At 41.1% G+C, this 27,826-nt stretch overlaps 1 protein-coding gene across 3 annotated transcripts in view; it reads right to left on the reverse strand.

The window, feature by feature from the left end:
- Positions 1–4,595: 4,595 nt before the first annotated feature.
- DIDO1 (death inducer-obliterator 1) overlaps positions 4,596–27,826 on the reverse strand; it is a 74,641-nt gene continuing 51,410 nt past the window's right edge. For all 3 annotated transcript variants that reach the window (XM_087720577.1, XM_087720576.1, XM_087720578.1), the window contains 10 exons: positions 26,063–26,549; positions 24,946–25,105; positions 23,628–23,744; positions 21,788–21,895; positions 20,643–20,778; positions 20,001–20,544; positions 18,657–18,810; positions 16,072–16,161; positions 15,076–15,271; positions 4,596–9,711 (listed from right to left, as the gene is read on the reverse strand). In XM_087720577.1, the coding sequence (XP_087576703.1) occupies positions 6,428–9,711; positions 15,076–15,271; positions 16,072–16,161; positions 18,657–18,810; positions 20,001–20,544; positions 20,643–20,778; positions 21,788–21,895; positions 23,628–23,744; positions 24,946–25,105; positions 26,063–26,549 (5,276 nt within the window). In that variant the 3' untranslated portion in view covers positions 4,596–6,427. The remainder of the gene's footprint in view (positions 9,712–15,075; positions 15,272–16,071; positions 16,162–18,656; positions 18,811–20,000; positions 20,545–20,642; positions 20,779–21,787; positions 21,896–23,627; positions 23,745–24,945; positions 25,106–26,062; positions 26,550–27,826) is intronic.

Consider the following 27,826-nt stretch of genomic DNA (forward strand, 5'->3'; position numbering starts at 1 on the left):
CACCGGCTCGGTGAGCCAAAAGCTATGCAACGGTTGCAATCAGGGGCAAGCACTACGAAAGGAAGTCGATTGGCGTACCCCTCAAAATAAACACTTTTCGGATCCTTCTAGAGGAAGAACCGACCCTTCCCAACACAGCACAAACATGCCCAGCTACGGAAAGCTAGTGGGAACAGCTGTACTATCCAAACCCAACCGGTGCCATCCACACCGTTGGCACGTTCTTTGAAAACCTTTGAAATGAAAGATGCCCCCCAACTCCAAATGGCCCCCCAAACAGGAAGGTCTGGTGGTAAGGCAGGCAGAGGAAGGGGGTCCTCTTAAAACTGGGGAAAGCAGAGAAAATGTCTAGCCGAGCAATGGAGGGATGGGGGTAGGGAAGCACTTAAGTCCCCCCCAAAAAAGGATTGCACACGTGCGTGCACACACACCCTTTGAAAAAGCCCTATGCAGATTATGGGTCAGTGCTGCTTTTTAAATGTTGTAAGAGGGGAACGAGACTGGAGGGTCGTCAGCCCCTCATTCTTGGGAGTCCAACCGCTTTCCCCCACATCTCGAGGGGAAGTGTAGGGCAGCAGGATACGAACTCAGGGCCCTCCAATTGCCCCCTTCGAGGAGGGCCACTTCAAGGAAGGGACAACCTGGCCAAGCAGCTTCGGCCGCTCAGGACAGGTAAGTCCCCGCCGTCGCCATAGCAACCCACCAACGGGAGGCCGGCCGGGCAGGAAGGCCACGCCCACCCTCCACCTTGGCCCGGGCGACCGACGCTCAAACGGCCCCCCGAGGCCTGCGGCGCGCGCCGAAGGACACGCCCCCTCCGCTTCCTTCCCCCGCCCCTCTCCCTCTGGCCGCAGCCTAACGGACAAAACCGCAACAAACGCCCAGAACGCCGGAAGCGGAGGGAGGGGGATGCGCATGCGCCCGATGTTTTTTTTTAACCTAAGCTCCGCCCATTATCCGTCTCGGCTTTCCTGAGGGAAGCGAAAGTACGTGGGGATGTCGTTTCGTTCTCTCCGGCCTCCTTTTGCTTCCCCTCAGCGGACAGCTGCGGTTTCTTACCTGTCGTTCAGGGGTTTCTCCTCCTCCCTCCTCGTAGGAAGCTGTCTTGTCCAACAAAAGCATTTGGGGGCTTTCCTCTGCTTTCTCCTCCCCCCTCTCCCCCTTCCACAAGGCTTTTCTGGCAGGAGAGAAAGAGTGAAAGGCGGGAAAAGGGCCTAACTCCCACCTAGGCCAGGCTGCTCCTACTGCGGCTGCTTTTCCTACGAAGTAGAACAAATCTGACGAGGTGTTTTCTTCAGGCTCGTTTTGTTTGCTTTTGGATGGCCTCTTCTGGAGCCTCCCTCCTCCCCCCCGTTCCAAAATCATCCTTTTGGCACGTTGGCCAGCCAATCTTGCTCAGATTCAGATTCTCATTTTAAGAAGAAACTTAGAAACCTGTTTTTTTAAAAAAAAAACAACTCGCCGATCAGCACTTGTATGTGAATTTAAGAGTGCTGTCTTATGGATTCATTTTGCAGTTCCGGAATGTAAAAACCAATATGATTCAGATGTCTTGAGTCTGCTAATAAGGGTTGGTGAAGGCAAAATGCCTTCACAAAAAAGTGTCACCTCTGTGATAGGGCTGAGCAGGAGTGAAATTCAGCAGGTTCTGGAGAACCAGGAGTGGGAATTTTGAGTAGTTCGGAGAACCAGCAAATACCACCTCTGGCTGACCCCTGAGTAGGGTGGGAATAGCAATAGCAGATTTTTATATACCGCTTCATAGGGCTTTCAGCCCTCTCTAAGCGGTTTACAGAGTCAGCATATTGCCCCCAACAACAATCCGGGTCCTCATTTTACCCACCTTGGAAGGATGGAAGGCTGAGTCAACCCTGAGCCGGTGAGATTTGAACCACTGAACTACTGATCTAGCAGTCAGCTGAAGTGGCCTGCAGTACTGCACTCTACCCACTGCGCCACCTCGGCTCATGGAGATTTTGCAGTATCTTTTCCCTGCCATTCCCACCAAGCCACGCCCACAAAACTGGTAGTAAAAAAAAATTGAATTTCACCACTGGTGCTGAGAAATGATCATGAATAATTCCACAAACCTCAGTGGAACTGCTTGCCTCTGAAGTCGTAGGTGCTCCCATCACTGGAGGCTTTTAAGAAGAGGCTATAAAAAGATGTTGAGACGCTAGAAAAACTTCAGAGGAGAGCAACCAGGATGATGAGGGGACTGGAAACTAAAACATGAAGAACAGTTGCAGGAACTGGGCATGGCTAGTCTAGTGAAGAGAAGGATCAGGGGAAACATGATAGCAGTGTTCCAATATTTGAGGGGCTGCCAAAGAGAGGAGGGGGGGGGGGGTCAAGCTATTTTCCAAAGCACTTGAAGGCCAGACAAGGAATAATGGATACAAACTGATCAAGGAGAGATTCAACCTAGGAGGAACTTTCTGACAGTGAGAACAATCAACTAATGGAACAGCTTGCCATCAGAAGTTGTGGGGGCTTCATCACTTGAGATTTCAAGAAAAGACTGAACTGCCATTTGTCAGAAATGGTGTAGGCTCTCCTGCTTGAGTGGGGGGGTGGGGTTAGACTAGATGACCTATAAGGTCCCTTCCAACTCTGTTAAAATGATACAAGGTCTCCTGCTTGAGCAGGGGGCTGGACTAGAGGACCTTCAATATCCATTCCAACTTGGTTCTTAATTGTATCTTCTAAGGATTGGTTGGTTGTGTACCCTTTACAGTTCCAAGCATGTGAAGAATCAAAACGGATGAATCAACATTACATCCAGCAGATGGCCTAGAAATTTTCAGCCAAGACCACATTATCTTTTACACCAAATTTTAATTGTGGAAAAATGTTTCGGCATGTCTCGTTTGTTAAGGGCAAAACATGTTCACTTTCACCCATTCGCTGAAGAAAACAGAGCACATATTCCAAAATGCCATTTCAAAAAAATAGTTATTGCTTTATGGGTTCTTTTATTCTGTCTTGCCACCCGACCTCATGAAATACACATCTCTACTTTTCAGTTTGTTTCTAGTCTTCATGTACCTTAGACTGAAAAAGGAGGCTGTGAGACTGACCAGACCAAAATAAAATCTGAGTGTGCAGATCTGTATATACATTCATTTGTTCACATTGAACTAATACCAGTAATTTAAAAAGGGGGCTGTGGTGATACTATTCTTTTCCTAAGCCAATTAACTAACTTCTGCAGAGAGGCAGCCAGCAGAGACCAAGTTCTCAGTCAAATTTCAGGCCTGTAGGTGATGCAGAATTATCCACCCCAATTTTGGGAACCTTCTTTTTTTTCCCCCTGGAAATATCAGTTTAGGATGTTATTTTAATGTCTCTGGGTGGCATGCATATCTTTTCATCACTGTGGAATATATGCTAAAGTTTTTCTTTTACACTGCTGTAATAATTGAATATAATTTTCTTCCTTCCCTGCCTCCAATTGCCCAACTCTAAACAGCATACAGTTCCCTAATACATGTGGAATTAAAAGCAATTCAAATCTCAGTGCAAAGAAAATAAGACATTAGAATAACAGAAAACCAGGACACCCATTCAGAAGAATGAAGTAAATGATGTTGTTAGTTGCAAGGTCATGACTGAACCATTGCAACCCCACGGACAATGTTCCTCCAGGCCTTCCTGTCTTTCAGTCCGTTTAAATTCATGCTTACTGCTTCGGTGACTCCATCCAGCCACCTCATTCTCTGTTGTCCCTTCTTCTTTTGCCCTCAATCTTTCCCAGCATTAGGCTCTTCTTCAGTGAGTCCTTCTCATTAGGTGGCCAAAGTATTTGAGTATTGAAGTAAATAGTTATAGCAAATAGTTTAAGATGTTGTATTTCAATAGAGTTTACTCTAGTGATTAAAGCCCCAAGCTAGAAACTAGGAAACTATGAATTCTAGTCCTGCCTTAGGCACAAAGGTTGGTTGGGTGACTTAGGCTAGCCGCTAGCACTCTCAGCCCACAATACCAGTCTGGTGACAAGCTGGTCAGCTAATTCTTGGTGCAACCAATGTATCAATATGTGGTTGATCTGGAAAAAAATACACCTGCACTTGCAGGAAAAATTCTGTATACTTTGTGAAGCAGTTCTGTCTTGTCATGACAAGATATTCTCTCGTCTTTCATACAAATCAAATGTACTCTTATGACTCAAAAATAAATGGAGAAAATCAGAAATATTCCTGAATGTTTAGTTTAGTTGCTGGCCCAGAGGAAGGGGCAATCTGTTTCTCAGATCTGAAAATGGTTTTGCAAGTTTAACTTTATGAATCACCAACCAAGTCCTGGGTACTGGCAGTACTTTTCATGTATAACCATCCTTTTCAAAAATTTCAAACTGGATCCTAGATGTTGTGATCAGATGATTGCTATGCTACCTTAACACTGAAAAGATGCACAGATCCATAATGGGAGCCCCTCATAGCATTTCTTAATTGAAAACAACAACAAAAATAGTATCTTTTAAAAAAATGAGTGAAGTACCCTGTTTTGCAAGATCTGGCCATGTTTCCCAGATTATACTGCCACATTACTAGATTAATGCTCTGATCAGTACCTATAAAACTCTTCATGCCAAGGCTTTCTGTAGATGTTTATTTGACATACAGTAACAAAAATCTATGAAGTTCCACATTTAATGTACAATGATATATTTTGAAATATAAAATACAATTTACAGAAACTTCTGTCAAGTAAACCTAAACAACACTTGATTTAGTATACTTACATGTATGGTTTTAAGTTAGAAACTTCTTGAATAAAAAATTACATCATAGGTATTTGCATTCTATACCACCTCTCTTAATGTTTTGCAAAATATTTTGCAAACAGGGCATTTTTTTAAAATATCAGCATGTCCATGATGTTTAAAGACTAAGATGTACCAATATAAAGTATAACTATGTGGTGATTTATTTGTGGGGTAGTACTATTTATATTGCAGGTTTCAAAATGCAGATGTTACGAATTTAATTTTACATTTGCAAATGCTTACAAAAATATCAAAGTAACTGTTTATCTGTAAATGTATAAATCCAATTCAACAGGTAATATTTTTCTATGTACTATTTAGAATTATAATATGAACTTGAAGAATACAGAAAAAGTAATAGAATACTGTTTTTCACAGTAAAAAGCCTTCCCTTTTAAAGTACAGAATTGTTAGTAACGGCTTTATTTCTCCAATCTTTACAGAAATATTACTTCAAATTTTATCATAGTAGGCATGAATTCACATGGATAGGACATATTCCTATCAAAGTTAAGAATTTAATTGCTGTTGGTGTCAATAGGATAATTATCAGCATCCTGAAATCTCTCCCACTTAAGTTAGAACTTAAAAGTTCTTCATCTTGGCTCAAGTAAAACTGTCTTTAGTTCATGAATCTTTTTGACCGATAACCATAAGAAAAGTCAAACTCCTTCAACTCATTGCTTGATATATTAATCTTGATAATTCTCCTTCCTCCAACTTTGTTCAGTCAATTTAGGTTAAAAAATCAATACCTTTTTTTAAAAAAAGCTTAGTTATAATGAGTACAGAGGGCATTAATTTTCATTACAACTTTCATAAAAATACAGAACTTTAAGAGTTTGTTGATAAGAACGGTAGTGATCTATCTAGACATATGTACTTCTTGTCTGAGATCATAAATCAGTTGAAATTACATTGAAAATGCCCTCATGTAAAATGTAAGTTTAGAAATTTAACATTTCTTATTCAAATACTCTTCAAATTATGTAGTAACACTGCTCTTCCGCCATCATTTGTTAAGTACACAAAAGCCACAGATTAACTCAGGACAAAAATATTGATATTTTTGCAGTTACGTAGGAACCCAAAACACAAAAACACCATGTATTTGAGACGTAAAGTTATGGCTTCTTAAATCTTGTTTGAATTCTCATAAAATTACCAATTTAAGTTATTGGAAAACACAACTTTGAAACCTTTAAAAGCAATGTGCTTTTTGAAGACAGTTCCCATTTTTTCTCAGCAAATGGAAATTCAAGATAATAAGGAAAACAAAGCCATGTCATAGAACTGTTAGGTCCCAACTAAGATCTTTCTCTGGGAGTAAGTAGGATTCCTACAGGACCCTACTCTAAAAAGACAAGAGCAGTGGTCCTAAGCCCTACTGATTTCTTATCTGTACATAGCTGCTGGGACCGGTCAGGGAAGGCCTGTGTCTTATGTACTCTGTAAGAAAACTTTTATGAACCAAATGTATTGAGTCCAGGTTTCCCCGGCTTCCTACCTTAACATATTGCATTTACAATTCAAAATTAGTCTTTTACGAAAGCTTTTACCAAAGTATTTTCTAACAGAATATACAATATATACAAGTAGTACACAGTCAATTCTTACATGTTTCCCCCTTTACTTCTAAGGGATTCCTTGCTGAAGAGTCTACTTAGCAGAAGCAGCTTCTGGATGTGATGGCTTTTGGGTGCCCATCTGGGATTCTGGCTTAGAGTCTCTATCACATTCTGTACTTTTGCTCCGCTCCTTGCGGTCCCTTCCTCTATCTTTGTCACGGTCCCTATCTCGGTCCCTCTCTCTCTCCCGGCTGCGGGCCCTGTCCCTGAATCTATCGTAGTCACGTTCTCTGCTTCTGGACCGGTTCCGTCTTCGATAAGAATCACATTCTCTCATCCTAGGCCTTTCCCGGTTCCTTTCCCAATCTTTGACCCGCTCTGACTCCCTTTCCCTGTCTTTATTGTAGTTTCTATCTCTGTTTTTATCCCAGTCTTTCTCTTTGTGTCTCTCCCAATCTCTTTCCCTACCCCTATTCCAATTTCTGCCGCGATCCCTTTCCCAAGCCCAATTATGCTCGCGATCCCTCCGTCTATCATCATTTCCTCTGTTTGATCTATTGTCTGATTTCTCTGGCTGCTCTAACACTTTTTCCTTATTGCCTCCCTCAAATCTTTCCCTCGGCCCCCTGTCAAAGCCCTGGCCTCTGTAGTCATTATTTCGACCCTCTCGAAAATCAGACGCCGGCCACTGTGCGTCTGATGAAGAAGCTTGCCCTGAAATATTAGGATGAGAAGAAGATGGGCCAGATTCATCCCATATCTCTTTCCTGTGTTGTGGAGGATGGCTTGGAAGATCCAAAAGAGGTCTGGGGGATGGTTTCATACCTTGTTGAGACTGTCCTGGGAAATTATGTCTGTTAGGGGCAGAGTCATTTTGTTCTGAAAACGAGGCAGGTGCCTGTCCCCTTGGTCCTCCAAACTGATGTGATGCCGACCCCCTCTGGTTTGGAAATCTGGGGGGTGGGCTTCCTCTCCTCTCTTCAAATGGTGAGGGCAGAAGTCCCCTTGGTCCTGGCATATGACCTGGTGCCGGTCCTCTTTGTCCTTCAAACTGATTTGGAGGAGGACCTCTTGTACCTCCAAAATGATTGGGTGATGGACCTCTTGGTCCTCCAAACTGAGTTGATGGGCCCCCTCTTTGATTTTTAAATTGATTGGGCGGAGGCCTCCTTTGGCCCCCGTAAGAAAATGGAGGTGGCCCTCGATTTCCTACAAACTGCGGAGGCTCAGATCCTTCAAATTGGCCAGATGGACCGCTCACCTCATGATACTGAGAATCTGAAAATTCTCTCTGTTCTGCTTGAGATTCTCTGTGATCTTCAAATTGAGAGGGTGCTTTTTCTCTTGGCCCACCAGGAAACGATGGAGAAGGGCCCTTATTTTCAACAAAAACAGGTGGACCATGTGGTGCAGAAAATAATGAAGGAATAGGTGCTCTTGGCGCTGAAAATCTGCTTGGTGGTGGACCTCTTTGTCCATCATTATTTGGTGGAACGTTATGTCCTTCGTTATATGGCTGGGGGGGACCCCTTTGCCCGTGGAAATCAGAAGCATTACACAGTACTGGAGGGGCAACTTTTTGCCCAGCTGGGGGAAAAGGAGGGACTCCTCTTACTTCTTCAGTTTGAATTGTAGAAGACTCCCTCTGTTCGTAAAAATGGCCGGATTGAGGACGGGCTTCGCCTTCGTTATAATTCAACGGACCTCTTTCTGCTTCAAAGTGACCAGGAATTTTCTCCTGAGATACAAATGTTGAACTTGGAAAAGAATCTCTTACGATCCCTGGGACGCTGTTGTCCTGAGAGGCATTTGGCCAAGTTACAGTCTGTGCATTATTAGAGCCTGAGAAAACGGGCATGAAACATGGCGTGGGAGGGGTAGGCAGCAATACTTTACGAATAGGCGCACTCGTAGGCGATTCAACGGGAGCTGGTTTATTTATAATTTCCGGGTGAATTTGTGGAACGTTTTCATAACTGAGAGGCACATTTTGCTCAGGGACAGCAGGAGGACCCGTTTCACTTGCCATCCATGTTTCATTGTGACATTTCTCCTCTTTGTCAAACGCCGCCTGGAGTGGACCTGAATAGCTGGGTGGAGGGATCTGTCCAGCAGAGGGTTCTCCCTGTATCCCATGCTGCTTTATATTAAAGTCGACACTTTCATTACACTCCGTTAGGATTCTCCTAGCTTGTCGGGGATCTCTGCTTTGTCTGGGATCATTTCCTTGGCCCAAGAGTTGCGGCTGAATGGAGGAAGGAGGCATTTCAGATTTTTCAGAAATGGGTTTTTCGTGTTGGAATAACTCAGTTTTTGCTATGGATGGTTTGGGAGGCGGGGACATTAAAGCTTCGGATACCGAAAAATGAGCCATGGAGACACCAACAGCTGCCCTTTGTTGCCTGAGCGCTTCCTCTTGTTCTTCGAGCTGCCTTTTCTGCTCTTCTATTTGTTTATTTAGCTCCTCGAGCATTTTCTGTTGCTCTACCAAGGACGGCGCAGGAGCTGCATCAGGCACGAAGGGAGCAGATGTGGTTATGGAGCTGTTTTTAGAGTCCAAGTACATTTTATTAGGTAAATCTTCCACGGCAACTTTTGCTTCTTCTAAGATGGTTTCGTCTTCTGGATCGTAGGCTTCATCCTCTCGTTCCGAAGTTTCACAGCCCTTCTCAAGTCTGCTTTCGCCAGCCTGCATTTCAAAAGCTCTCTCCGGAGCATATTCTTCCTCGGGATCATAAGGCCTGTCGTCTTCCTCTTCCTCGATAGCTTTGTCTTTCGACATCTGTCCAAACTGCTGCACAATAGGGTCTATTAAAGGAGCAGCAAGTGGCCCTTCGTCACTCCCCACCTGTGCTTCGGGCTTCGAGGTATGAGGAGTAGCTTCAGGCTCATTGGCGGCAGGATCAAAAGACTTCTTTTTCCCAAAAAGGGTTTGCAAAATGTGATCCAGTGGTGTGGATGATTTTGAGGCTGAGGAACTGGCAGAAGACACAGGAGTAGTGGTAGTTCCTGAAGCATTCGATGGTGCCACGGTGGTTGAGCTTCCTGCTTTAACGGAGGACAGTATTTTTAATACAGAAGGTGCCATGGTTGAAGATGGTTCTGAAGGTGGATTTGGAGGTGGAGGTGGAGGAGAATCAGGTGGTGTTGTACTGATTGTGGTTTCTCCAGAATACAAAGAAAATTTTGGAGTTTTCTTTTCTGGCGGGGGAAGTGTGCTGCCCTTAGAGTATCCTAATACTTCTGTTTCTTCTTGTATCTGGACTCGGCTCCTCTTCTCCTCAGGCTTTTCTGGCTCCAATACAGTGGCAGGACGCTTCGTTTTTTGACAAATCACTAATCCAAGAATTAAATTTGGACGGTTTGATTCAAGACCTAAGGAGAAATGGGAGAAACAAGAATTTTAGAATTGAAAGAGCCATTAAAAAAATCATTTCATGTTTTAAGGGTAGGGGGTGTTACTAATCCTGTCAAGTACTTTTATTAACTATAAATCATTGGTATATTTGCTATTTAATTTTTTGAAGATAGTCAAAAGTTTACTACTAAAACAATCAGTAATGAAGTATGTTGATATTTATTACATGATTTAATCAATTAGGAAAGTAAGTTACGGCATATATCATGCTAAAATATTAACAAATGCACTATGGCAATGATGTATTATCTCCATTAATGCTAACTATATTTATGCATTAAAACTGTTAATTATTATTTTCACATATTCAGTTACAAAATGATAACCAGATGATGGTCTGTAAAGTATCATAAATTGTTGAAAATCATGGTCATGAAAATATATATAACAATTCATTATGTTTGTATTCCATAAGCGTGAGGTTCTGTTTTAAACATGCTATCTGTATTGTAACATAGTATGTTTTACATTTGAGATTATTTTTGATTCAGCTTTCCAAATTCAATAATTACAGTGAACATATTCCTTGGCCTATTATAGTTGAGCTAAACTATCAAACTGAAACTGATCAATCAGTATGCAGACATCGTATTTATATATTTTTCATCACGGTTCACATCACTTGTAAAACTGAAATTTGCAGAAATTTAAATCTGTGAACCCCTTTGAATTTTCAATATTTCTGCATCAGTATGACCTAGCAGCTGATCTATTCTTCATATGTGCTGAAACTAGATTTTAAAAATACCCCAATTAAGCAAATGGGTCAAAAGCATTGGGTAGCCAGAGTATATGAGCCTCTAGGATTATTGGTTCATTTGAAAGTGAAATTAAGAGTTAGGGGTTTCAGTCAATGGGATGACACCCCAGGTGTGAGTGTGGAACGTCCTGCCTTATTTAAAGAACAGAATTTTGGGAAATCACTGTCACAGCTTCGCAACACGGCTTATGTGGAAATATGTCATTCCAGGAACTGAGAAAATTTCCCAGGATTTCCAAAAAAGCAGCTTTTGGGTGTTGGACTAGAAGAGGTTCCAAAGAATTTGGAGTCCACCAGTCTACTGTTGGGCACATCATGTTCAAAAACAGACAATTCAACCCCACTGCTAATCTCCTAGGAGTGTTATGCCAACCAGAATCACACAAAGAGCAAGGCATGTGATACTCCAGCAGGAGAAGGAAGCCCAGAGTAACATCTAACCAAAGGCCTCTTGCATTGGAGAATGTCAATGTTCTTGAGGACATCGTGGTGGCCAGCCCGACAGGGTTGCAAGGAGAAAGCCGCTACGCTCCAAAACAGCTCTGCTGCTCTCTACAGTTTGTGAAATATCATGTGGACGAACCGGAAGAGTATGGTATTAGAAGAACGTTCTGTGAATGGATGGGGCCAAGTTAGAACTTTTTGACTTGAATGAGAAGTGTGATGTGTTTTCGAAAGGCCTGGAACACGTATTCCAGGAGAAGAAACTTATCTCAACTGGAAAGCATGTTGGTGGCAGTATCATGGTTTGGGCATGTTTTTCTGGCTCTGGACCAAGTTAGCTTAACCCTCATTGAGGGAATTCTGAATTTTTCCAGCAATTTCCTGATGCTTGTGAAAAGAAGCTGGGTTATACTGTTTATTTCCTGTTCAGGTGAGAAGACAGAGAAACTATATTTTTGTCTAGATGATCACTTCTGCAAGCTTTCCAAGAGATGGTCCTCATTTAATACTGGTCAAATGGAAACTCCTGAAGGATTGTGATGCTTCTCCTTTCGCCTCTTCTTAACCCTAATCTTATCCTTTATTCCTAGCTGGCATTCACACCAACTTTGGTTTGCCTCATCCCTCAAGATGGTTGCCCTCCGACTATCAAACAAGTCTGAACTGGGATACAAACAACACATTTCATGTTTTTGAGGGAATGATTAGCATGAAAGGAAAAAATCCCCGGCTATAGAAAAGCTGTCAATCAGCATGAAATACAACTCCATTGTTTCATGCCGATACGGGTCAGGAACTTCAGACACTGCTGATGCCACTGTGCCACCTGGAAGCTTTCCTTCTTAAAGCTAATCCTAAACTTTACTGCTGGGAAGTTGCTACTCTTGAGAAGTGTATTGGTGTTCTTTTTTTTTGTAGGAATCTGGTAATTCATTGGTGGATATGAAAGCATGCTAAGTTTCTGGACAATGATAAAGATTGCTATTGTTGGAAGGCGATGATAGCCTGTGGTAGAGATAGTGCCAGGCCATTCTGTTATACATCCTTTGTAATTTAAATGCTGTAAGTGCTGGCATAGCTGTAGTAAGTAGAAGCCTTGCAAGAACACACTTTGAGAGCATGGGTGGCTGGTGGACAACTCTAATTTGCATAGAGAAGTTATTTTACTTCCCCTGCCCTGCCGAGACAGGTAGTCCTTGACTTACGACCACAATTGGGGCCAGAATTTCCATTGCTAAACAATACAGTTGTTATTTGAGTCATGCCTGATTTTATGACCTTTGGGGGGGGGGCATGGGTGTTAAGCTAATCACTGCAGTTGATGAATGAATCGTGGTCGCTCAGCAAATTCAAATTTCCACCATGGACTTTGCTTGTTGGAAAATGGCTGGAAAGGTCGCAAATGGTGATCACGATTCCAGGACTCTGCAACCGTCGTAAATACATTGAACACGATAGGCCTACTTTAAATTTTAGTTTTTGTAGTTTCTACCCTGAAATAACTGAGATTTGATTCTAGCTTTTTTTTTTACTCTGGAATTCAAGTAAAACAACAGTTTGAACTCTGAAGTGGAGACTATTGATGTAGAATATTCCTAGAACGTACTTGTAAAATAATGCTATTACATATTGCTAGCTATGTACAACTGGTGTTTTATTTCACAAAGAGGTATCATTTATCGTACAAAGCATTCAATTGAAAGAGACAATTACCACTTTGTATAAAATACTTTTATTGAGATTATATAATGAAAGCAGTAGTTCATCTTTTGGACCAGGGAAGAACATTTATGATTTTACATCTTTCCACACATTCATCCACACTACAAAGAACTAAGACAATTCCTTGTGTGAAAACACTCTCGCTAATCATAATCTTCATCAAAATTACTAGTACACAAATACTGTTCAGTGTTTCCTTTTGAGAAAGTGTGTTTTGAGAATTTTCTGGTCCTTGCCCGTTTTATAATTCCCGTCTCTTAACCAAAGTGGCAGCTACCAGTGTGATGTTGTGATTGCCAGTGTACTTGCATAGGAGTTGAGAATGTATTCTAAAGAGTACTATCATTCCATTCTCAAAAGTACATTGAAATATGTACTGATTGAACCATCCATAGAAGTTTGTATATTCTAGGATGGCAAGGCAAATCAGCATTTAAAAAAAACTGTTGAGAACAAAGTGATTTTTTAATGCGCGAAAAAATGTAACGTTTGATCATATAAGGCAAAAACATAATAAATTCCTGAGAAACGTTGACGGTTGCACAATGCACCATCCCAATGTTGTAATCATCCCAATGCTGGGATCTGCTCCTGTGGGACAGATCCAACAACTGGTGCTAAGTAAAATTCTCTCTTTACCTGTTGGATTCTTCTACTCGTTGGATATGGAATCATTTCTCCACAGCTCTTCCAAATTGCTATGTCCAAGATGACATGGTACAGATATTTCAACTTCTTATGTACATTTGATGGCGCAAGAATAATGATTATTTAGAGGTGATTTCAGCCCTGCCTTTCCTGACTTTCAAGTTGCCAGAGACCCATTAGAGAATGCAATCACAGCTTCCTTTTTGCCAGAATTTAAGTGAAATATTTATAACAAGGCAATCTATTGCAGAGACTATTTTTAGACCCGACTGTTTTGGCCACTAAATTATCCGATTTAGAATGGTTCTTTGGGGAATTAGTTTTCCAAGGATGTGTGCAATCTTCAGAAGAATATGTGGAGTTCATCAAGATGTTGATCACTGTGGATCTTTCCTCAGGAATACAGAGCATTTTGCAACGTTTAAGGAATATTCCCAATTCTTTTCAGCCTCAAGATTTGCCCAAAAGGTCTGATTATACTACCACGACCAGGGGAGCAGAATTTTAATATTGAAAGCTGCAATTGGAGTGCTCCCTGCCAGTGATTCATGGAACCAATATGTCTCTCTCACTTTCATTTATCCAGTAGCTGCTGGGAAAAAAACCTCCTTGCCAAAATTATAGATTATTGGTAGAAAGATTGTGAATTTATGCTCAAAAATCACATGTGATATTCGGGTTTAGCACTGCACTATGATTACACAGAGATTTTCAGTGATAAAAAAAGACTGTAGAAAGGGGTTTGAAGATCCAAAGTGAAAATGAGAACATTTCTTGTTTTCTTCAGTTCTCGTCTGCCTGCACTTCTGGATCCAGAGAATTTCAGATTTACTGGAGCAAATATTTAGTTATCTTGCTTTAAACATGTAGCATACAGACCTTCTCTCTTCAGAAGTGTGGGCAGAAATCTGTGTGATCTCTCAGAGATCAGAAATTTAGAGTATAGATATTTAATTTTTTTATTTCTGTAAGTATATAAGAATGTACGACGATGATGGAGATGTGCCATCATCATAGTGTGTCGTCTGTTAGCAACCACCTAAGATTTTTCTCCTGGATACTTAAATAACATTAAATACTTGTTCCATTAAGTCTATTATTAGGTCAAAAAAAATATCTACCTTCAAAACTAAGGAATGAGCTCTGATTCTGATGTTTTTAATTAGAATATTCCATCCCATGTATCAAAGGCTTGACTGAGGTGATGTCACAGGGCAAATTAGGCACTTTGTGTTATGTCTCATTTGTAATTTTAAAACTTTGGATTTTCCTCTTCCTTTACTTCCCTTGGAAACCCAAATCTAGAGATCTTATAAGATTTGGGACTTGAGAAATCAAGTCTACTCAGAACATACCTGTTTATATAAAATGCCGTTCAACAACGAGCAAGCAGATTCTACTGTCCAACTTGAATTTCATCGTATAAACTGCTAGGAAGATGCCATTCAAAGCTGAAGCATGTTATGTTGTGTATTAATGTTGTAAAACTTGCCTAATATGTCTACAACCGTTTTAAAGTGAAAAAAAATCTTGTACCTTAGGGAACAAGTTGTAGACACACACAGAAAAATTATGTTGTTACATACTTTTAACAGTTGTTATGTTTGTACGCCACCTAGAGTTATATTTTTGCGAGATGGGTGAATATGCTAAATAAATGAATGGAGTGTGCTACGCCTGGTGTAATACTTGTAGCTGTAAGTTGGGAATGGAAGGTATGTTGTGTTTCCTATTGTTTATTGCTTACCTGGTCCCTCAAAAGGCAAAAGTTTGGATGGAATGGGATCCTTAGCCCTGAGGGGAATCAAATACAGGTCCTTGACATGTCTGTTGTTATTAGCTACAACTCCAAATCGGCACCGGCTGCTAAAATAGGAGTAGAGAGAGATGTAGGCAGCTTCCTCCTCTTCTGTTGCTGGGTGGAAACGGATTAAACACAATTCCTGGAATATAAAAATATAAAGGAAAAATACTGACGCTTGGCGGGGGAAAGAGGAAGTAAAAGCCACATACACTAAAGCAGTGATCTCCAACCTTGGTAACTTTAAGACCTGTGGACTTCAGGTTGAAGTCCACAGGTCTTAAAGTTGCCAAGGTTGGAGACCACTGCACTAAAGGAATACACATGTTAGAAAGAATTCGTCCAGAATATTGGTGGCAACCTCAAAGGCGCTGTAAAGTTTTAAAAAAGTTGTCTTAACTAACCTTTCTGGGGGGGAAAAAAAGTCCCCACTAATTTATTAAACTCAAGGTAGTGAAAAAGTATTATTGCTAATTCAAATTCTGATTGAATTTGATACTTCATTCTGATATGTAATGTTTTTTAAGTTAATATTTGGGGGTATATTTAAATAAAAGCCCTGTTAACAGGCCAGCAAAAAATTCTTACTGGGACGGCTAATCTTAAATCAAAGATAAAAAGCAATAATAATCTGTTGGTTATCTTTTAAAAATACCCACAATCATATAATACTTAATTTACAAGGCTCACCAATAAAGCTTACTTTAGAAAACATGGCTGACAGCAGCTGCGTGGCACAATTCTTTTAAAAGTTCCTGCTATTCAAAATATTTAGAGTGGAACACATTAGCAGTTGTTTGTGCCAGTAATTCAGACTGAGGGTTAACTCCAGCCTTGGGCAACAGAATCACTGCGAAGATGTATTTGACCCCAGTCGTTATTATATCATCAGCCTCATCATCATCATTTCAAATGGATTACAGTACTGCCACACTTGATTACCTTTGATACGGAGGATTTAAGTTTGCCAATATAATCCCACACCGTTTTTGGTGAGATCCTCCCTCCGATATGAATTGTATCTGGTAAATCCTAAAGAGAAAACATGAGAAATGTGAGGGAATGTTTTCTGTCCATACTGTAACAGCTAGACTATAAAGGGCAATCCGATTGTGGGGCCTCTCTGAGCTTGCTTGTTTTCTTGCAGAGGTTTTATTACCCAACTAGGTAATGTTATCAGTGAGCACTGATGTTATTATCTAGTTGGGTAATGAAATGTCTGCAAGAAAGAACCAAGCTCAAGGACCCCACTTTACAACCTGAGCTACAAATATTGTAAGAGTCGTATTCTTATTTTTATAATCAGGGCTATTATTCTCTCCTTAGTATCTAACTACTTGGCACAACATTAAAGAACTTGAGGACTTTGAAGTGTTGCTAATTTGCAACATCCAACACTTTCAGCAAGAATAACTAAGGGTGACAAGCTGTTAGGTGACATCCTGAAGGCCAAGGGCTCTGACGTAGGACATATAATTTTTAAAAAATCAGCTCTTATTACCTTCCTCTCATAAGAATCAAAATGCATAATCTAGTTTTGTCTACATAAATAGGCAGTTTTTATGTATGCAATTATTACCTTGGCATGGTACGGGGGGAAAAAATTGCAAAATCCTTAAATTATGTTATCATGTTGCTAGCTTACTCCATACGAAGTTAGTAACGTTACCAAGTTATTAAATTTGCTTTTAATTTTTGGGGGGAGGGGCTACATTAAAAATATATAGCATATCTACTGAATAGATGATCAGGAAAAATGCCAGCATGATGTGGTGACGTTAAACTAGGACTGGGGAGATGCTCCCAGGTAACTTTGGGATTTAATTTTATACGCCACCATAGCTGGCTGGGGAATTCTGGGAGTTGAAGTCCACAAGTATTAAAGTTGCCAAGGCTGGATACCCTTGCTATAGGCCCGTGATGGCGAACCTATGGCAGGCGTGCCACAGGTGGCATGCAGAGCCCTCTCTGTGGGCACGTGCGCCATCGCCATCTGCTCTTCAAGGTTCCGGCATGCACAAAGGCCAGCTGGCTGGCGTGCATGCGCATGGCAGAAACCCGAAGACATGGTGTTGAGCGTGCATATGTGCACTGCCCACCTGGTCTTTGGGTTTCTGGCGCTGCGTTCCAGTTTGGGTTCTTGGTGCCGAAAAGATTAGCCATCACTGATATAGGCAATGCAGTTGTCTCCGTAATTCACTATTCCCATTACATGCTTTGTGGTTAGTTTTTATCTTTCAACACAACCAATTTGTTTGGTCGCCTTAAGTGAGAAAAACATGTTTGGAATCATTGCGAGGAATTCTGGCCATAGAATAAAGATCTGTAGATATATAAAATAAAAGCTAATCAACTTCCTTAAATGTATTTCCATCTTGGAAATCCGTAAGAATCAGAGGAAGGCTTGCGGCAATGTGGCCTAAATGGTGAATTGTCACCTGTGAGAACCAAATTTAACAGCATTTTCAGCACGACTGCTTCCCCCCCCCCCCGCCCCCAACTATGATTCACTTAAAACTCTTGTCTTCAACCAGGCGTTCCCTGAGATAAAGTTCAGCATCATTTTTCCTCTGTTCCTTTTACATATTGTGAACGTTTTTAGTTATTGCAGTTTTATGGTTGTTTTTGTATTATGACTTTTTTTTAGAAATTCAGTTTGCGAATCATTGTAACCTGTTTGGGACCCAGAAAGCCGTATGCAAGTGGGTCAAAGAAGTAAATTAAGGGTTTCAGTCACAGTAGTTGCAAAATATAGAACTTCCACCAATAATCAAATATTGGAAATTGGAACCTCTCTTTTCTGGATTGGCTGTTGGTGCAAAGTTATCTCATTCTAGAAGAAACGTATTGCATCTAAGTAGAAACATTAAAATTCCTTTGTAAATATGTAACTACAATTTTCTTCGCTATTAAGTTTACCATCCAGGTCTAAATAACAGTATTCCTACTTGGACCAAAATCATTTAAATCATTTTTAAACAGTTGATTTCCTCAGTTCTCTGACTAATAGATACATAATGTATAATTAAGGTGCTACATACGGTATTTTTATTTCTTAAAAGACAATTAGAAGCAGTTCTTAATTTACAATGGACTAAAAAAAAAATGACCCGGATTCAAAGTTCTGATGCTGCCCATCTGGTCACGTGACTGCATTTTGGGGGCTCAGCAAGAGGCCCACATCTACAACTGTTGACAGCACCCCACAATCACATAACCGTGATTCACAATGGTGTTTTTTTGTTTTTGCTGGTAACTGACTTTTATTTGAGGTTTCCAGCAAAAAACCTCACCCATTTCAGACAGTGAAGCGACCACTGATTTGCCTAACCCACCATGGTGATTCATTTAACAACTGATACAAAGAAGTGTCATGAAATCATGTCAGTCACGTGACAACCCACAACGATCGGCATAACCTATAAGCATAATTTGAGCCTCAATTACCGTTGTAAATCGAAGACATTTTACCTGCAATAAAATAAAATTAATTTTATTTTAAATATTTAAATATTTCAAAATCCTACCTCACTGAGATAATCGAAGCACCCGGAGACCGGATAAGCTTTGGTAACAAATTTAGCCACACCTTGCATGTTGATAAATCCTTTCCAAATGGTATTCAGACGAGAAAGAAACAGGGATGTATCTCCTTCCGGAGGGGACCAAATCTCTGACATACTACAAAACAACAACAACAAAGTCCCAAAATGTTTCCCTATAACAGCTTCCCCATTCCAAACGTTTTCATTATTTCCATTGTAATGCAGTCAAATATTTTTAAGCTGGTGTTTTTCAACCTTGGCTGTCTGAGGAAGTGTGAACTTCAACTCCTGGGGGGAATTCTGGGAGTTGAAGTCCGCATCTTTTCAAGTGGGCAAGGTTGAGCAACACTGTTTTAGGCTAACTCAATCAATGCCTCAGTTGCAAGTTACTCAGCACTAAATTCCACAATTTGCTGGTTCACATAAATAGACTGCTTTTCTGCCAAGGAAAGTATTTTGGACACTGCAGGAGATGGGACACGTATGATCCTTTGGGCTGGGGCAACACTTATGATTTGCTGGTTCCACAGTCCCTTAATTACTTTGCATAGCTATCCAACCCAGAACTGAGAAGAAATTTCCTGACAGTTAGAACAATTAATCAATGGAATAGCTTGCCTCTGGAAGTTGTGGGTGCTTCATCCCTGGAGGTGTTTAAGAAGAGATTGGACAACCATTTGTCCAGAGTGGTATAGGGCAGTGATAGCGAACCTTTTTTGGCTCACGTGCCATAAGTGTGGGGAGCACAGGGGGGTCGCGTGCGGACGTGCTGCACTCATAATGCAATGTGCGACACCGCCCCAGTGCGCATGCGCACACTACAGGCGCTCCTCCCCCCCATTTTTGCATGCTTTTTTCACCCTCCCCAGGCTCCAGAGGCTTTATAGGAGCCTGGGGAGGGTGAAAACAGAATGTGCGCTGACCAGCTGACAGGGCAGCGCCTCGCGTGACCTGATAGGTTCGCCATCACTAGTATAGGATCTGCAGCTTGACTGGAAGACTTCCAAGGTCCCATCCAACCCTATTACTCTATGTGTTAAATAATTTTGTTTAAAGTCTTTTAGACCTATTTTGGGATTTGATCAACTGCACTGGCATTCTGGTTAGAACAGTTTTAATATGTATATATATGTAGGGAGATGATGATGATGATAGATAGATAGATAGATAGATAGATAGATAGATAGATAGATAGATAGATAGATAGATAGATAGATAGATAGATAGATAGAGATAGATGATAGACAGGCAGACAGACAGACACAGAGACCGATCGACCGACCAACACTTTGTGTTATCGTCCCCTAATTCCAGATTATAGCATACCTGACATTTGAAGATGATGAGCCCGCCAGGTATCTTGGATCTGACGAAGACGGTTTTGTTAAAATGGATTTTGGAGCCGATAAAACAGGTCTTAATATTTCTGGCTTGCTCTCTGCTACAGAGCTTTTGTCAGGGGCAGAAGTGGGATGCAACGGAGAAATCCCAGCAGAAGCAGAAGCTGCAGAGGTGCTCACAGCTGTCCGGGGATCTTTGCCAGAAACAGTCACTGTCGTGATGACCCCCGTGGTGTAGGATGTGGGATAGGTTGAATTCTCCATGGATAGAGAAGATTCTGAGTTGTTTTGCACTTGGGACAAAGGGATGTAACTCCTTTCTAAGTTTGGCTGAGCTACGGTCTCAGTCACAGGTTCAGCAATGGCTTCTGAGACGTTCTCCAGATCTTCCCCTTTTACCACCTCCATGTCTTCCGCTGGGGTTGAGCTTTCCAGTTTGGACCTGGTTTCCGACTTGGGTTCCGCCTTCTTAGCAGCTGATAACTTGGGCTTTTTTGAAGTCGATTCTTCATCAGAGGCAGAAACCTGACCTGTGTTGTAATCAAAATTAACATGTGTCATCGCGACAGAGTTTGGGGCTGTAACATATGGTTTCATGAACGAGCAAGCATGGTGAACGTATACACACCTGTACAAATTTTGCAGTTCAGATCAAAAAGATGGGCCCGATGCTGACTGGTGGTGTCCTGCAACATACTGCTGAAAACATCCAAAACAGGAGTACTGCTCTTCTCAGGTGCTGCTCGGTCTGATTCTTGCTGCTCCTAACAATATACAGAATAGACAGAGGTTTGTTTGGTTTTATTCACCTCAGCCATGTAGGGTCTCCAACCGTGGCAACTTTACGACTTGTGGACTTCAACTCCCAGAATTCCTCAGCCAGCGCATGCGCAAGACAGACAAAATAATTCTTTAAGTAAGAACAGAAGATTGTTTTTTTTAAAAAAGTCGCCCTTATCACTAAAGCAGAAAGGGCAACAGGCATCTACCCATAATTTAAGGATTAATCGTCAGTCTTGTTGAATTATTTTCTGGAATCCTTAAGCAGAGATAAAAGGAACATTCTTGGTGAATTTAAAGTATAATGTTTTAGTGTCTTCTTTTGACAAATGCTGAAGTCGGAAATAGAGGGCCATGGCTGATATCGTTATAAAATCTCAACCCACAGTAAGTCTTGTAAATCCCACTTCTGTCTCTTTTCTTGATATCAAAAGACACTGCAAGATTTGGAAACGTGCCTATGGGATAATTCTGTCATCCAGGTCATGGTTGTCCCAAAAGTGTTTTTTTTTTAAAGCTTTTTCAGTTCAGTTCAGAACAAGCCTCTTGGACAAGGAACAAGCTTCTCGTCCAGTTGCCTTTTGAAAAAAAGAAGAAAAAAAGCACCTTTGGGATATTTGGAAGAATGATTTTGTAAAAAAAAAAAAGCCTGGTATTTGTCTTTTCAAAGAATCATCCTCAAACTGGCGGCCAAAGGAAGGACTACATTTCCAGTTTCATAATGTCTTGCTGCCTAGAGGTTATAGAGCTGATATCGACTCGAGAAGAGCAATCTAGACCAGTGTTTCTCAACCTTGGCAACTTGAAGATGTCTGGACTTCAACTCCCAGAATTCCCCTGGGGAATTCTGGGAGTTGAAGTCCAGACATCTTCAAGTTGCCAAGGTTGAGAAACACTGATCTAGACAGATAGATTAACAGAGTTGGGAGGGACCTTGTGGGTCATCTACACAGGATGCATAAAATCAGGTAATCTGAAATACAGTGTACTTACATCAGAATCAGACACTGGTGGAGAATCTTCCATGTTTACATCTGGGATAGGTTCTTGTTTCACGGCCATTTTTTTATTTTCAAAGGTTTTACGCCTCGATGCCATTATCTATTGAAGGGGGGGGGAGAAATATTATTTGGTTAGTTTTTAATCAGTACTCAAAACTTTTTACATTGGGGACTGTCATTCCCATCATTTCAGGTTAGTGTGGATACTGTGATAAGCCACCTGGAAAAGCCAAGGGAAATCATCAAAACCATTAAAAAGCGGAAGTTAGAATATTTTGGACATGTGTTGCGACACCCGGAAAAATACGCCATACTTTACTTAATCCTCCAGGGAAAGATTGAAGGCAAATGCGGTCCAGGCAGAAGAACAACATTATGGCTTCAAAATCTAAGGGACCGGTTTGGACAAAACTCAGCCACACTTTTTCATGCGGCTGTTGATAAAAATAGAATCACCAACGTGATTGCCAACATCCAATAACAGATACGTCACAGGATATCATTTATATCTGACCAATCTCCCGTGGTTTCTGCCTGGTGAGGATTGGCACCCTCAAACCAAAGCAGAGCCATCTTTTGAACATTTCCGCTCTGGAATGAGATCTGCCAGTGGCATTCTGGAGCACCTTAAAGACCTACTCCCAAACCTTGAGTTTGGCTAATTGACCCAAAGGTGCTTTTTTCAAGAGGCAACTGGACTTTCTTGTTTTTCTTTGAAGACATTTCGCTTCTCATCCAAGAAGTTTCTTCAGCTCTTGATAAAAGGCACCTTTGGGACAACCATGACCTGGATGACTGAGAATCCAGTCATCCCCTCCCCAGAATGCAGCCGCGCGAGCCATCGTGGGTGCACCTCGTTTCACCCACGTAACACCTATCCTCCGCGAGCTGCACTGGCTGCCTGTTGATCTCCGGGTGCGCTTCAAGGTGCTAGTTGTCACCTACAAAGCCCTTCATGGTATTGGATCTGGGTATTTGAGAGACCGCCTACTGACAATTACCTCCACTAGGCCAATAAGAACCCATAGATTAGGCCTCCTCCGAATTCCATCAGCCGGCCAATGTCAACTGGCGACTACCCGGAGGAGAGCCTTCTCGGTGGCTGCTCCGACCCTCTGGAACGATCTCCCCGTGGAGATTCGTACCCTCACCACCCTCCAGACCTTCCGCGTAGCCCTTAAATCCTGGATGTCTCGACAGGCCTGGGGCTAAAGACTCCAACCCCACTCGAATAGTATGACTGTTGTGCTTTTTTAATGATGTATTGTCTTCATGTTTGTAACTTGTTTGTCCTTCCCTCCCCCTGAATTGTGAGCCGCCCTGAGTCCCCTCAGGGAAAAGGGCGGCATACAAATAAAGTAAATGAAATGAATCTTCTTAGACATTAGGCTATGGAGTCCCTTGTGTTGCTGTTGACTGGATTTGTCATTTGCTCATACAATCTGGATTGTACACTGCTGTTTGTTTTTATTTTGTGAGCCAACTAGAGTCAGGTAGTGTTAGTGTCAAAATAATAAATATAACCAGAATAACCAGAAAGCATCAGCCTGGGAATGACTGTACATACAGTAAATTGTAACCAGTTACAAAATCCACAGTGATTGCTACTTTGTTAAACAAGAACAACAAGAACACCCTAATATAGCTAAGTCTTGACTTGAGGCTATATTTGTGCCATCATATGATTGTGGGGGGCATTCATTGTAACTTCAAATTTGGATCATAAATGTATTTTGGAGGGTCTGTACATTCTTACTAATCATATCCACTAACCATAATTAATAGAAAATCACAATTTTTACTTAATATGTGGGAAACAAACTATTTCGTACTGATTTGGCTGGTTTTTCTTTCCATGACGATAGTTCTTTAGATACAAGTTCTTCAGGCTTCATTCTCACAAGCCTTGACAAAGGAATATCTTCTCGAAGAACACGGTGGAAAAGACCCTAAAGAGAAGATTGATTTTATTATTCAGTAATTAGAGAACACAGGATTCTAGATAAATAAATAATATCCAATTTAAGTCCTCTAACTGTTGATCTAAAGAACACTCATTTTTTTTAATGTGGTTGCTAAAAAAAAGTAACACTGAGCAACTCGATGATGTTTTATATGGTGAATTTCAACCATGTTTGTGTTTTTATGAAAGATCTTACATTTATCTTTACGTGCATTAAAAAGAAATGTTAAGTCTTGGATTTCAACATAAAATACAAGTAACTCCATTGGGTTTGGTTAGCAGGTTTGATTAGCAATCCACTATCCCTAATGTAAATAAACAGAGTTGGAAGGGACCTTGGAGGCCATCTAGTCCAACCCCCTGCTCATGCAGGAGACCTGAGGCTGAAAACTTCATCCTGAAGCTGAAAAAATACTTCAGTATTAATAAGTCTATTAATAAATATTTTTGTTTGCAATGAATCTACAATATCAACCCAGTTTATCACATGATCAATTAGTGAAATGAGTGAAGCTAATTTTTATTTAAACTGTATATAAATTTATTCATCTACCAAATGTTTCTTAGTCATTTTGTTCAAAACCTAACAATCTGAGTGAGGTAGGGATGTGTTGTATATTCTAGATCAGTGATGGCTGACCTTTTTCCCATCACATGGAAAATGTGCAGGGGGGGCCATGTGCGGGCGTGCCCACATCCATAATGCTATGCGCGTGACACCACCACCCCCACACACATGCCCATGGGACCCCTTTTGGTGCACGATGGACCCATTTTTCGCCTTCCCCAGGCTCCAGAGGCTTTCTAGGAGTCTGGGGAGGCCCTATGGAGGTTTCAGTCAGCTTCCCTGAAGGCTCCGGAGGGCGAAAAACAGCCCTATGGGCAAACTGGAAGTCTGTTCCCAAACCTCCGGTTTGCACGTTGTTCAGGGAAGCCTCCAGAGGGCAAAAAACAGCCGAAAAAGAAGGCCGAAGTCAGCTGGCCAGTGTGCACATGTGTGCTGGAGTTGATAGGGCAACGCCTTGCGTGCCCTAACAAATGGCTCCGTGTGTCACCTGTGGCACATCTGCCATAGGTTCGCCATCATGGTTCTAGAATAATATACAATTATTTATATTACTGACAAAATTAGAGTTGAAAATAAAAGCAGTCAAAACAATTTCTCCTTCATTTCAATACAAACTAACCTGATTTTTGGGGTCCTTAAGGTTGAACATAATACTGCGGTATTTACTCTTATATCGATTATCTGTGGCCTGGAATAAATTGAACATCTCCTTTTCAATATTGAGCGCAGTCTTCCCCACTTCGTTTTCTGTCATGACCAAGTCATCACTGTCATTTACTCTGGAGGAAGAGAAAGATAGTACCGTTAGTTTAATCTAAAAGCACTGTGCAATCTTTTTTAATTAGTCTCATTAATAGAACTGCCAATAGAATATCTGTAGTTCAGGGTTCAACTGTGGAATTCTTGGAGCTCTCTGAACTTGGTTGTTTATTTGCAAATGTTTCAATACAGAACTAGGTAACATCATCAGTGCTAAGTAAGTGCCCGTTTACTGTATAGACGCGTGCCCTGCTAGTTTTAGTGGAATTTGCTTTTCTCCTTAGGGTTTTCATGATTAGATGACAGTATTGATTAGTTTGGTTGTTTGCCTGCTTAGTAAACTCTGGGCCGCTGGAAAGGATGGGCAGTAATCTATTTTCTTTCTCAGTTTTTTATTGTCCTTGAATGGTGTATAAATGTGGTTTTTATCTCTTATGTACTTATCGGTGGCTGATTTGTCTGAATGCTAAGCTTCCATTTCTGGATTTGGCTTCTTAAAGGAACATCTGCAGGCAAGTGAAAAAGCTCAGAGAGCAACAAGAACTCCAGAGAAGATGGAATTGAAGAGAGAATGGCCCTTTTCTGGTTGGGATTTCCATCCAGGCACATTTCAAAATCATTTAAAACAGTATTTCTCAGTTGGCAGCTTGAAGATCTCTGGACTTCCAAATCCCAGAATTCTGGGAGTTGAAGTCCACAGATCTTCAAGCTGCCATGATTGAGAAATGCTTGATTTAAAAGAACTGTAAACTTTGATGAAAGTGCTGCTTAGGACAATTTAAAGCAGCTAAGTGTCAACCAAACCGCCTTTCCTTTCTGTAGAATGTACTGAAACGAAAATCCTTAACATGGAACCTTAAAGTATTTCCTTCTCAACAGGAATATATACTATTTTTGTAAGCCGCCCGGTGTCCTTCGGGATTGGGCGGCCTATAAATGTATTAAACATCAAATTTATTAAACATCAGCGTTCTTACCTTTTCCACAAAATTTCTTTAAGAGACCTCCGTATGTTTTGTCGAATCTGGGAATTAGGCTGTGACTGGCCGGCGCTGGCAGCTAGCTTGGCTTGTGGAGGCAAGGGGGTGGTTGAAGAAGAGGCAGAAGACATCACAGGTCTCTTAAGCCCTGCCCCTGCGCTGGAGGGAGGGAATGGCTTTTTAGGCATGGGATGGGCTCCGTAGGAGGACAAAGGTGGCCGTGAGGACGAAAGGCCACCTGAAGCAGGAGAACCTGTGGCAAGCGAAGACTTCTTAGGGATGACCCCTTTAAAATCTGCCGCTGAATGTTTCACTGGGGCCTTAATAAGTGAAGTGCTGGGAAACGGCAAGGGCTTCTTCAGGACCACACTTCTTGCTTGAGAAGTCACGTGTTTCTCAACCACCGATGTGGGTCCAACAGTTTTCTTCAATTTCATAGGAGGCTCTCCTGGTTTATCCTCAACCTTCTGCTCTTCTTTATGTGCTGTTAACACCAAAAAAAAAAATGCTAGCTCAATTACACCAATTAGTAAATTGTTAAACTTGGATGCTGCCTGACACTCAAAACTACTATGCATTAAGTAGCAGAAGGATTTAATAATGACAGATACGATTCCATAAACCTGAGGAATGGTTTAAACTGGTTTTTGTTAAGAGAAGGGAGACTTCATTAAATCAGTGATTGAAAGAGTTTGTCTCTTACTGGCTGTACAGGTAGCCCTCGAATTAGTCACAACTGAGCCCAAAATATCCGCTGCTAACCAAGGCAGTTGTTAAATGAATTTTGCCCCATTTTACAATCTTTTTGCCAGAGTTGTTAAGCGAATCACTGCAGCTGTTAAGAGACTCATGCAGTGGTTAAGTGAACCCAGCTTCCCCCTTTGACTTTGCTTGTCGGGAGCCATCTGGGAAAGTCACAAATGAGGAATCACACGATCCCAAGACAGTCATAACTGCTATAAATACATGCCTGTTGCCAAGCCCACAAATTTTAATCATGTGACCATGGGTCATACGTGTGAAAAACAGTCATAAATCATTTTCCCTGTGCTGTTGTACCATCGTTAAAGGAATGAGATTATAAGTCGAGAACTACCTGTACTGAACAAAAGAAATATTCTACATGAAAGGAACGATAAATGGAGCTATTGGGCACAGAACAACTGGGCACCAATTGTAATATTATGGTTTTTTTTATACAGTTGTTTTTAACTTGCAAACAGATTGGAAAGCAAAATGTGACAATATCTGGCCATTTAGCTCACATGCATTTCAGGGAAAAGGAAGAGAGCTTAGATCTATTAGATTTATCTATTGTAAAGGGATTTTCAATATGTAGAGGTTGAATTCATGGTACAAAGGATTAGGACCCAATGTATCAGTCAGAAAGGGAATAATTTTACAGCAAGACACATTAAAACAGACAAAATAAAATCACAATATTTTTCCCGTTTCAACATAAAATAGGCTCCATCTTCAAAGATTGCACACATAGTTTGATGTTAAGACTTCAAATTTAAAGGAAGTTGTTTAAAAAAATAACCTTATATTCCCCTAGGCCTAATTCTTACCCTTCTTTCCATACTTAAAACAATGTTTAATTTCATTCTATATGGCCATTGTAGTCCAGACACCAGGCCGATTTCACGGGGAACAAAACATAGACCATCTTAATCGTTTCAGCAATTGAAATGCTTAAACAATCACCTTGAAATAATTAAAAGATTAATTTTACTGTCACAATAGAAAACTTGCCAAGAC

Source organism: Thamnophis sirtalis, unplaced genomic scaffold, assembly GCF_051295495.1.
Source record: "Thamnophis sirtalis isolate CommonGarterSnake01/CBP01778 unplaced genomic scaffold, rThaSir2_p1.2 scaffold_7, whole genome shotgun sequence".
NCBI lineage: Eukaryota > Metazoa > Chordata > Lepidosauria > Squamata > Natricidae > Thamnophis > Thamnophis sirtalis.